Source organism: Lipotes vexillifer, unplaced genomic scaffold (assembly GCF_000442215.2).
Source record: "Lipotes vexillifer unplaced genomic scaffold, Lipotes_vexillifer_v1.1 scaffold402, whole genome shotgun sequence".
In the NCBI taxonomy this organism is placed as follows: Eukaryota; Metazoa; Chordata; class Mammalia; order Artiodactyla; family Lipotidae; genus Lipotes; species Lipotes vexillifer.
The window spans coordinates 2,641,129-2,653,603 of NW_006798409.1; the positions used below are offsets into that span (position 1 = coordinate 2,641,129).

The 12,475-nt window shown below is 38.4% G+C and overlaps 1 protein-coding gene across 1 annotated transcript in view; it reads right to left on the reverse strand.

Moving 5' to 3' along the window:
- DYRK1A (dual specificity tyrosine phosphorylation regulated kinase 1A) overlaps window positions 1-12,475 on the reverse strand; it is an 87,921-nt gene that overhangs the window by 4,656 nt on the left and 70,790 nt on the right. Inside the window, exons 9-11 of the mRNA XM_007470487.1 lie at window positions 11,490-11,630; window positions 1,964-2,270; window positions 1,355-1,479 (exon numbers count right to left, since the gene is read on the reverse strand). Coding sequence (XP_007470549.1) covers window positions 1,355-1,479; window positions 1,964-2,270; window positions 11,490-11,630 — 573 coding nt within the window. The remainder of the gene's footprint in view (window positions 1-1,354; window positions 1,480-1,963; window positions 2,271-11,489; window positions 11,631-12,475) is intronic.

Sequence of the window (12,475 nt, forward strand, 5' to 3'; positions counted from 1 at the left end):
AAAAAAAAAAAAAAAAAAAAAAAAAAAAGCACGGAGAGGCCAGGGCTGTGTCAACGTGAGTGAGGACCAGAGAGAGACAAGTGACTGAGTGTCTGCCAGGCTCCTCAGTAATGACCACTGTGACTCCACAGGAACAGTTTCCTGAGTTGGGAAGCAGCCCAACTAGAGCAGCTGAGGACTCTTAAAGGGTGAAGTAATAGTAGCAGAAATGTGGGGTGAGGAAGACAAGGGCCAGGGAGTGGTTTTGCTTCAGACAGGAGAGAGCTGGGGATGATCAGGTGCTGACGGGGAGAAGGCGAGCAGAGGACACAGGGGCCAGTGGCTGAGCAGGGCCAAGTCCTGTGCGGGTGGGGGGAGAGGGGCAGGGCCCGAGGTGGCTGGCCCCAGCCAAGAGCTGCTGCCCCTGCTGACAAGGGGCTGGAGAAAGGGGACAAGCACACATGGCGGCGGGGCGCGGTGGCTGGTGACACGCTCCTTTCTGAGGACTGTTCCTTACACAGTGAGGAGTGAGGGAGAGCAGAGAAGGGGAGGCAAAGGTTTCTAGCAAGAGTAGGAGAGTCTGAAGCAATTATTAAAGAGAATGGGAGCATGATGAGATGACCTGAGAAACATGCAAGTTTGCCCAAGTAGATGCTGGTGACTACGAATCAACAGGGGTAACGATGCATCTACAGGTATGCCTTTCTCCACCAGCACTCAGCTGCCCCAGTCCCAAGAATGGGCAGTGATATTCATCAACTTCCATTTTATTTCTCATTAGATAATATACTTGCCTCTCACTGTAAACATCATAATGCAGTACTCAGTATAAATTAACTTATTATTTTACAAAGAGTATTTAATAAATATTTTGACTACCATCATCTGCTTCACCCCTTAAAAAAACTTACTTAATTAGATCCTCTTTAACAAAAAACCTTCAAAGCAAAAAATGGAGGTGAAAATCAAACCACAAACTGATTCAGAATCTAGGACTATCAGTGACAGCAGATCACGAGAGGCAGTGGAGTGCAGTAATTAAGATCACACACCTCAGAAAGTTCCCTAAACCTTGAAGTCACAGTTCCCAAAGTAAAATGAAAATCCAAACAGGGCAAGGCTCAAAATGCTGCCGGAGTAAACAAGATAAACAAACACCTGGAGCAGCTGCTGGTATGCACTCAGTAAACGGCAGCTATCTCGAAACGCAGAGGGAAAAAGTTGCAAGGATGTGTAAGTTAGAATTCTTTACAATCAAGGAAGCTATGAACCTTTCAGAGTAAATGACGTTATCATTCTAAAACCACTTGGCATCCAACACTGGTACGCCTGGGCACAGTGGAGGGCATGAATGAAGGGCTGTGTGACCGCTCACCTGGGGACTGTGTGTCTCACAGTCCATGGCCTGGACAGCAGCCGTGAAGTGCCCGCCGCTGTGCCGATGCTGGTGCGTTGGGTCCGACCTGGCTCTCCCACTGTTGCTCGTCCCCGATGATCCACCTGAAGTATCACAACACGGTACAGCTTGTGAGTGTAAAGTTAATTGTGTTCAAGTATATATCCTAAAACTATAACATTAAAACGGGAAGTGAGTCACCAAAAAAAAATCTGTATTAACCTGAAAGTATACCAGGAAGGCTTCCAATTCTCTATGTTCTTTCACATCAACCACTGAACTAAAATATGACCAAGTTTGGTTAAGTCAGGGGAAAACTCAAGCATGTGAACCAAGTATTTCCATTTTAAAAACAATTTTAAAATTTGGCTAATAAGGAGTATTGTTTCCAAGCAGAATTTATTATACGCATAATTAAATATTAGAACTTTGGGGGAGGTGAATTTTTTTACTAGCCACAAAGAATAGGTTCGGGAAAAATAATTTCTCCCACCCATTAACAAACTTTAAAAAACTTTAAAATAACCCCCACTTTGTAAAGAAAAGAGGAAACATTTCAAAGCCTAATATACTATCAAAAGAACAGACCTGAGCTTGAAGATGTACTGGAGGTGGTGCCCGAAGACTGTGACTGCTCCATGGCAGGACTCGTGGATACACTATTACTTGTATTTGTACCTTCATCAGCTGTTTTCTTGAAAAAACTGTGCTGCAGGGCATAGTAAGGTTGAATTCGAGTTTTGGGGTCATAATCAAGCATCCTTAAAATGAGGTCTTTGAACTTCAAGTAGTCAGCTACTGTATGACCCGATTCCCCAGCACGACGCCCACCAGGTCCTCCTGTTTCTACCCCGAGAATATTATGAAGTTTGCGGGTTCCTGGTGGTTTATACTCCTAAAGAGAAAAAAGATAAAAAGGCTTTCTCTAAATCTGATGGAATATGTAAAAGCCTACATAATGTCAAATATGCTCACATGTATGATAATGTTGAGGCCTTTATTAAAAAGAATGCTTTATAGTTAAGAGCCTCTATATTTTCACACATACTATTCCGAACACACTGCAGTTAGGAGAAATTCAATTTTGAGACCAGAAATGACTATAAAGATCATCTAGCCCAGAGATCAGCAAACTATGGCCTGGCTCAGAGCCTGTTTTTATATAGCCTCCACTATGAATGGTTTTTATATTTTTAAAGATTGTAAAAACAAACAAAACCAAGTAAGAATACTCAACAGAAGCCCACAAAGCCGAAACCCTTACTATGGGGTCCTTTACAAAGGGATTGTGCCAACCAGTGGTTGTGAACCGCTTTTCTGCCCAATACACCTGTGAACTCAGGGGCACTTACTCAGTAACAGTGGCTCATTAAAGCTTTAAAGATCACTCCTAATGAAGAATCATGGGTCTAACCCTACCTGCTCATATGCAGATAAAAGAATCAGAAGTAAATTATTTATGCCTCATTTTATTGATAGAAAATATGTTTAATAATAAATTGCCTTAACATGTGCTGAGATTTTCTGGGAACTCATTTTAACAGATAACAGTATAACCTTTAAAATCCCTATGAATACTGAATTTATTCAGAATAGTATCACTGGATTTTTGCTTCTAGGTACAATGTAGAAATTCGCAAGAGACCATTGCTCTTACTCTAAAATCAAGAACAAGTCAGGCAGGCAAACAACAAAATCACTGCTTTTTAAAAACCTATCAGAGAGCTGAGGACTAAAGAAACCAGATTAACTAAATTCTAGAAAATGAAGAGTCTTTCCTAGGAAAGAGACTTATGGTGGGAGAAGGAGCAAATGCCATAGATGTGACTAAGGAGAGTCCAGCCCAACTCCCAACCAACTTCTAACAGCCACGTGTGGCTGGGCCACAGGATGGCACAGGTAGACGACCCAGGGAGGGTCCCCCAGGGCGCTGCAGAGGTGGGGGGGGGCCAGAGCAGCATTATGGACACAGATCACCCCGAGGCACCAAGAGTTAGCAGCGGGTTGCTGGCTGGGCAACAATGCATAAAAGATCTCTCCAGTTTCCAAACACCGCTTAAAACCTATGAAGACAGTGGAGAATAGAATCTAAGTCAAGCAAACAAACAGAACAAAGCCCACATTCAGCTAAACTACAAATGAAACTGACTCAGTCTCATCACACTAGTAACCTGACAGAGTAAGCAGCATGCCTCTTTCTAAAGGGAAATAAAATTTACTTCCATCTCAACTGTTCTTAAATAGAGCAAGTCCAACATACATATAAAAAATTACAGACACATGAAACAAACAAACAAAAAGGGTCCATAATCAAGTGAAAAAAATAGTAGAAAACTCACATATATAAATGACCCAAATGTTGAAACAGACAGACAGGTATTTTAAAATAACTATGGGGCTTCCCTGGTGGTGCAGTGGTTAAGAAACCGCCTGCCAACGCAGGGGACATGGGTTCGAGCCCTGGTCCAGGAAGATCCCACATGACGTGGAGCAACTAAGCCCGTGCGCCACAACTACTGAGCCTGCGCTCTAGAGCCCATGAGCCACAACTACTGAGCCCATGTGCCACAGCTACTGAAGCCTGTGCGTCTAGAGCCCGTGCTCCACAACAAGAGAAGCCACCGCAACAAGAAACCCGTGCACTGCGACAAGGAGTAGCCCCTGCTTGCCACGACCAGAGAAAGCCTGCACGCAGCAACAAAGACCCAACGCAGCCAAAATTAATTAATTAATTAATTAATTTTAAAAAATAACTATGATAAAAAGAATTTAGTTCAAAAGTTAGGTAATGTGTGGATAGACTGGGGGGTGTTATTTAAAACTATTTTTTTTCTTTTTTTTTTTGCGGTACGCGGGCCTCTCACTGTTGTGGCCTCTCCTGTTGCGGAGCACAGGCTCCGGACGCGCAGGCTCAGCAGACATGGCTCACAGGCCCAGCCGCTCCACGGCACGTGGGGTCTTCCCAGACCGGGGCACAAACCCGTGTCCCCTGCATCGGCAGGCGGACTCTCAACCACTGCACCACCAAGAAAGCCCCAAAGTATTTTTTTTTTTAAAAGATAAATTAAGTGAAAACACTAGAACTAAAAAAAATGCAGAGCATCCATTTAATGGTTTTAACAGCAGACTGGGCTCAAAAGAAGAAAAGCAATCAGTGAACTAGAAAGACAGATCAAAGAAATTATCTAAACTAACACACAAAAAGAAAAAATGAATAAACCAGAGACCTCTAATAGTAAGCAGTATAACATATATTTAATTGAATAATTAGCAGAAGAGAGAGTGAAGCAGAACAAATATTTGAAAGGATGATGTCTGAGCACTTTCAAAAATTGATGAAAGAGATTAACCCACAGATCTAACAAACTCAGCAAACTCCATGGAGAATAAATACAAGAAAAACTATACATAAGAACCTAATAGTCAAACTGCTGAAAAATCAAACATAAAAAAAAGCAAAAAAAAAAAAAAAAAAAAAAAGGGTGAAAGAGGTTGAACGAAAAGATCTACAAAATTCATACCAGCTTTTATATGTCATGTTTGAGTGCATCACCCAAATTGCTTGCTTCTTTACTCTTCTCTTCCACAGAAGATCCCTGTGCTAAAGGCATTTTCCTTCTTCGTTATATCCCCAAGTTCTCTTTCTAAGCGCACCTTGAGAAGACCCGAGCTTGCTTTCTAGCCCTACCATTCCTGGCTGTGGTCGCCAAAGAATTTATTTAACACTCTTGAATCTCAGTTTTCTGATGTGTAAAAATGGAACTAAGAATATCTATTATTACTATCTGTCGTCGTCTTCTTATTGTGAGAATCAAATAAAAACATCTTAAGTTATAATAATGAAAAAAAAGCATCAAAATCAGCCAGGGGGAAGAGAGAGAAATATTTCATAAAGAAAACAATGCTTAGAAAAACCACTGACTTTTCTTCAGAAACAATGTAATACAGAAAACAATGTCATTAACATATTTAAACAACTAAATTTTCTTTTGCTGAAACGTAAACCTAAAATTCTGTATCAATTTGTAGTTTCCATATCCATGGAAAATACCTTCCCCAAAACGAAGGTGAATAAAGATATTTTCAGATAACTGCTGAGAGAATTCATCAGCAGAAGTTATTCACTATAAAATAAAAAGTTAAAGGAAGTTCTTCAGGCTGAAGGAACATAATACAAGATTAAAGTCAGGAACTGCAAAAAGAAATGAAAAATTCTATGGGTAAAAAGAAAAGAACTTTTTTTTTCTTTTGGGCTTGCAGGATCTTAGCTCCCCAACCAGGGACTGAACTTGGGGCCGCAGCAGTGAAAGCTCCAAGTCCTAACCACTGGACCACCAGGGAATTCCCGAAAAGAACGTTTTATTTTCTTTATTTTTTATGTACTTTTAAATCTCTTTTAAAAATCATTTTTAATTTAAGTAGTCAATGTGTTGTGAGGGTTATAACATATGTGTAAGTGATATATGATGACAAGAGACAGGAGGAGTTAGATAAAAGCACGTGGTTATCACACGGTTTATAAAGTGATATAACATTTTGTTAGGTTCAACTGGTAAGTTAAAGATGCATATAGTAAAAGCAACACTAAAAATTACACACAGAAGAACAGCTAAACAGTCACTTAAGAAAAGGTGAAATAAAATACCAAAAAGTACTCAACTCAAAAGAAGGCAGTAAAGAAGGAACAGGGAACAAAGAACAGATAAAACAAATAGAATACAAATAAGGCAAAAGTCCAGAACCCAAACCGCTGAATAATTAAATAGGTTAAATATTCATTGTGAAAGGAAGATACTATTTGACTAGATTAAAAAGGATGACTCAACTACATTTTGAATACAAAAGTCATACTTTACATACAAAAGTATGAACAGGTTTACTACAGTAAAAGGGTAAAAAAAACAACACCCTAAAAATGTTAAGAATTAAAAAGCTGGTATAGCTAGAGTAATATTAGACAAAGTAGACTTAAAAACAAAAATATTATTAGAGATAAAGAGGAATATTTCATGGTAATGAAAGACTGAATTTATCACCAAGTCCTAAAAATACTAAATAGGTATACCTATTGAGAGCTTCAAAAAACATAAAGCAACTAAAGGAGATAAGACAAATCCAGTATCATCACTAAAAATGAACACTCCTCTCAGTTATCGATAAAACAAATATACACAGACATACACAAAGTAAGGATGTAAAGATTCTTGAAGAAAGATAAGGCCAACAGGCACATGAAAAGATGCTCAACATCGCTGATTATTAGAGAAACGCAAATCAAAACTACAATGAGGTATCACCTCACACCAGTCAGAATGGCCATTATGGAAAAGTCTATAAATAATAAATGCTGGAGAGGGTGTGGTGAAAAGGGAACCCTCCTGCACTGTTGGTGGGAATGTAAATCGGTACAACCACTATAGAGAACAGTATGGAGGTTCCTTAAAAACTAAAAATAGAGTTACCATATGATCCTGCAATCTGACTCCTGGACATATATCCAGAGAAAACTAATTCGGAAAGATACAAGCACCCCGATGTTCACTGCAGGACTATTTATTGGGTTAGCTAAAAAGTTCGTTCGCGTTTTCCCGTAACACCTTGCAGAAAAACCCGAACTTTTTGGCCAACCCAATACAATAGCCAAGACCTGGAAGCAACCTAAATGTCCATCGACAGATGAGTGGATAAAGAAGATGTGGGGTGTATGTGTATATATATAGCGAAATATTACTCAGCCATAGAAAAGAATCAAATAATGCCATCTGCAGCAACATGGATGGACCTAGAGATTATCATACTAAGTGAAATAAGCCAGACAAAGAAAAACAGATCACTTATATGTGGAATCTAAAAAAAAAAAAAAAAAAAAAAAAAAAAAGGGAAAAGAAAAGAAAGATGCAAATGAACTTACTTTCAGAACAGAAACAGACCTACAGACATAGAAAACAAATTTAGGGTTACCGAAGGGGAAAGGGATGGGGGAGGGATAAATTAGGAGTTTGGGATTAACATATACACACTACTATATATATAAAACCAACAGGGACATACTAGATATTTTGCAATAACCCAGAAGGGAAAAGAACCTGAAAAAGAATATATATATGTATGTATAACTGAATTACTATGCTGTACGTCTGAAACTAATACAACACTGTAAATCAACTACATATACTTCAATTAAAGAAAAACTTTTAGAAAGGACGCTCAACATCATTAATCATTAGAGAAATGCAAATCCAAACTACAATGAGATATGTCATCTCACACCACTCAGAATGGCCATCATCAAAAAATCTAGAAACGATAAATGCTGGAGAGGGTGTGGAGAAAAGGGAACACTCTTGCACTGCTGGTGGGAATGTTAACTGGTTCAGCCACTATGGAGAACAGTATGGAGGTTCCTTAAAAAACTACAAATAGAAGTACCATATGACCCAGCAATCCCATTACTGGGCATATACCCTGAGGAAACCAAAATTCAAAAAGAGTCATGTACCACAATGTTCATTGCAGCTCTATTTACAATAGCCCAGAGATGGAAACAACCTAAGTGCCCATCATCGGATGAATGGATAAAGAAGATGTGGCACATATATACAAGGGAATATTACTCAGCCATAAAAAGAAACGAAATTGAGCTATTTGTAATGAGGTGGATAGACCTAGAGTCTGTCATACAGAGTGAAGTAAGTCAGAAAGAGAAGGACAAATACCGTATGCTGACACATATATATGGAATTTAAGAAAAAAAAAATGTTATGAAGAACCTAGGGGTAAAACAGGAATAAAGACACAGACCTACTGGAGAACAGACTTGAGGATATGGGGAGGGGGAAGGGTGAGCTGTGATAGGGCGAGAGAGAGACATGGACATATACAGACTAACAAACGTAAGGTAGATAGCCAGTGGGAAGCAGCTGCATGGCACAGGGATACCGGGTCGGTGCTTTGTGGCTGCCTGGAGGGGTGGGATAGGGAGGGTGGGAGGGAGGGAGACAAAGAGGGAAGAGATATGGGAACATATGTATATGTATAACTGATTCACTCTGTTATAAAGCAGAAACTAACACACCACTGTAAAGCAATTATACCCCAATAAAGATGTTAAAAAAAAAAAACCACTTTTAAAGGAGAGTATCTTCATAAACTTGAGGAAGGTAAAGATTTCTTAGAATACAAAAAACACTATTCATTAAAAAAAGAGATTAAATTTCCTGCTCATTAAAAACTACTACTAAGAAAAGAAATAGGCGAGCCGCAGTCTGAGAATACTGACATATATGTGACAAAGGACTTATATCCATTACATGCTAAAAAAAAAAGGAACTCCTACAGCTCGACAATTAAACATCCCAATAACAAACAGGCAAAAGACTGGAAAGACTATCACAAAAGCGAAGACACATGAATGGCTAATGAGCACAGGAAAAGGTGGTCACTATCACCAGTCTTGGGGACATGCAAATGAAAACCACTATATACCCACTAGAACGGCTAAAATCAAAAAGACCAGCCACATCAAATGGTGAGGATGTCATGCAGCTGGAACTCTCATACCTGTGGGGATGCAAAATGATAAAACTGTGGGAAACCGTTTGCTCTTTTCTTATGAAGGTAAACACACATACACCCTATGATCTGGTAATTCTACTTCTAAGTAGTGAACCCAGAGAAATGAAAATTTAAGTGTACAAAAGTTGATACAAGAATGTTCCCAGTAGCCTTATTCATAACAGTCCTAAACTGGAAACAACCCAAACATCCACTGGCAGGTAAATATAAATACAGTATTTCCATTCAATGAAATACTATGAAGCAATAAAATGGAGTAATTTCTGAGACACAATATGGATGAATCTCCAAAAACAATGTCTGTTAAGTGAAAGAAACAAAGTAATAAATACTATACAGATGCCATTTACATGAATTTTTCCTATGAATAGTCAAAACTAACCTATGATGACAGAAATCAGAAACTGAGGGTGAGATGACAGAAAAGGATATAAGAGGTGGTGGAAGTACTTACTCTATGCCTTGTTTTAGGTAGTGGATATATACTGTTGTATTTAAAAGTTAAAAAGTTAGAACACTTAAAATACTCATCTTACTGTTATAAATTATACTTCAACAAAACAGCATCGTTTATACTCTTAATTCTTCATCCGCCTTCCCCACCAAAGGAAAAAAAATAGATAGTAGGTATGGATTTCATTACTAGGAAGCTAAAATGGGCCCTTGAAACATAAAATGAGAAATTAAAAGTAAAAATAAAATCACTAAGGAAATAAAGCAAACAAATATACCCAACAATAGTGCATGCACACCTGTTTATACTTATGGTTAAAATCCCTAGTGCATTGTTACAATGTAACCATTTGGTTATGGATTTGATTTTTTTGTTGCTGAAAATTTATTTCTATTCAAAGAGGAGTAATTATCTTACACTTTTAAAAATAAAGTTTCTTAAGTCAGTTGCTTAATTGCAGCTAAAGAAAACCTCAAATAATCTATGGTTAATTAATATGTATTAAATGTGGGTCAAGATACTCACTTTCAATTTTAAGGGAAAAGATTTAACTACTCTTTTCTGAAATGTCCCCCCTAAACAATTTAAAATAATTATACCTGAATTTTGGAGAAATGATAGGTTATAATTCATTGTGACTTAACTGTGGTTTTATAAGGCAGAGATTACGGAAATGGAATGAGATGAATGTTTCATTTAGAAAAAGGAAAAAAAACAGCAGCAGAAGAAAAAAAACTTCAAAGTGGAAAAAGAAGTGGCAGCCTGTACTGCAGAGAGACAAAAACATAAAGAAGGCTTCACATCCTCCATGCTAATTAAAATCAACTGGTAGGAGCAACCTTGAATGCTGCAGAAGCTAAGGACTCCTAGGCTCTGTTTTGGTTCAATGGGAAAAGGGGCCATGACTGATAAAGCTATGTGGACAAAGGCAAAAGGATTCAGGATGTCTGCTTGGTATTTTCCATCCCTTCCTTATGGGGAGTAGGCATAATTTAGCTGCCGGATATTACAATGCCTGGAACTTCAGCAAATAAGGCAAAATGCAGTTAAGTTACAAATCAGTTGTGAAAGGTAGTTTTATATATATATAATTTTTAAAAATATTCTTAAAAAAACCATTTGATATTAAAAGTTAAGGCTCCATAGCTGAAGGTGAATTTACAGCACATAAGCATCATCTTCAGTTCACTGGAAATGACACCTGGTGGCAGCATCGCTAAAACGCAAGGGCAAAATAAAAAGTGTAGCAAAAATAAAATCTCTTTAAGTGTTGAAAATGCAAAAACTACAATCACAAGGTGTCTGGTATATGTATCACATACGATCACATATTTGTAGATTATTTTCATCTTATACTAGAAACAAGCTAGATTACAAAACATATGATTATTTTCAGATATATAAAACAAAGATGTAAATCAAGATGCAAAACTGTTATCATTTACTCTATTAAACTGACACAGTTTAGGTCTCTGAAAAAAGTTCTCAGATAAAAGAAAATTACTAAAACGTACCTAACGTGTTTAAAAACCTCACTTAAATTTTAAAGATTCTGGAGATGTGAAACTCCTGTTACCCAAGCTAGGAATCTGAAATCTATCAAAGGACCATTTAGTCAGTTCATATTCTTGTCACAACCTGCTTAAGTCAAGAATCCTTTTCTCTCATCTGAACTTAAAAAAAAAAAAGAGCCATTTACTGCAATTATGACTTCCACTGTTCACAGCTGCAGTATTGTTAACTGTGACTTCACTACATACTCAAACTATGAAAAACAAAGGTCAAACTTACTCATTCTACTGTGGAAACAAGGCATGGTGATTTGATCAGCTACCTCAAAAGGCAGACATACAGTTTCAAAAGGAAGCCTTAAAGAGCACTAAGCAAACACTGGTCCATACAGATAGTTCAGGTCAAACTCTATAACCAACTTATGAAGAAAATATATACCTAAGTTATCAGTGGAACTACTGTAAATAACTGACTTCAGCAACACTGATTTCAAGTAAATACAAAATGCGCTATATAAAGACAGCTCAGTAAAAGAAATAACAAAGGCTCAAAAAAATTATTTCCCTATTTTACCCGTTTTCCATCTTTGGTCTTCTTTAAGTTCCAAGTGCCATCTGGCAACTTCTCAAAGAACTTTCTTGCTTTTGGTGCTTGGTCAAGAATATGAGCAGGTGGAATACCCAGAACTTCCACTATTTTATTCATCTGATCTACCTGTATTAAAAATAAAAACAAAACACCTGTAATTTCTACTGTAGGACGTCCTATCTGTGCTCATCAATTCATTCATTCATTCATAAATTAGAAATAAATAAATCGAGCATCTCCTGTGTGTTGGGCACTCCTCGGGGCAGTAAGCACAGAATAATGAACAAAAGAGAAAAAGTCCCTGCCCTCTTTGAGCCCCACACTCCACAGAGGGGAGGGTACACAATTAAGCAAACACATACATCCATGGGATGGTAGGTGGTCATGGATACAATGGAGAGTAAGGAAATGATTGGAGGGAGTTTTAAAAAGTTTTGGGAGAATTTTAGTTAAATAATCACACACACAGAGAAAAAAAAACCCCAAAGGCTTAAAAGTGTGGACCCAATAAAAGTATTTTTTTAAGTGCACATTAATTCACTCAAATACTGAGCATCTACTATATGCTGGAAACCATGCCCACTAGAACACAGCAATAAACAAAACAAAATCCCTGCCCCAAAGTTTGTGTTGTAGAGGAAGAGATCACCAAGAAGCAAATACGTAATAAGAAAATACGTATCAGGTGACCACTAAGAACCAAGGAGAAAATTAAAAGGGGATGGAGAGCGAGAAGGGCACTGCAACTTAAAACAGGGTGTCACGAAAGGCTTCCCCAAGAAGGTGACGTGAGAGCAAAAACATGAAGGCCACGAGGGCAGGAGCCGCGAGGGCAGGAGCCAGAGCACTCCAGGCACGGAGAAAGAATGAACGCAAGGGCCCTGGTAGGAGCCTGTGCTTCGTTCATAGGGACCTGAGAGACAGCTGTGTGTGCTGGGCCGGAGCCGGCGGGGGTGGGGCGGGGCGGGGGG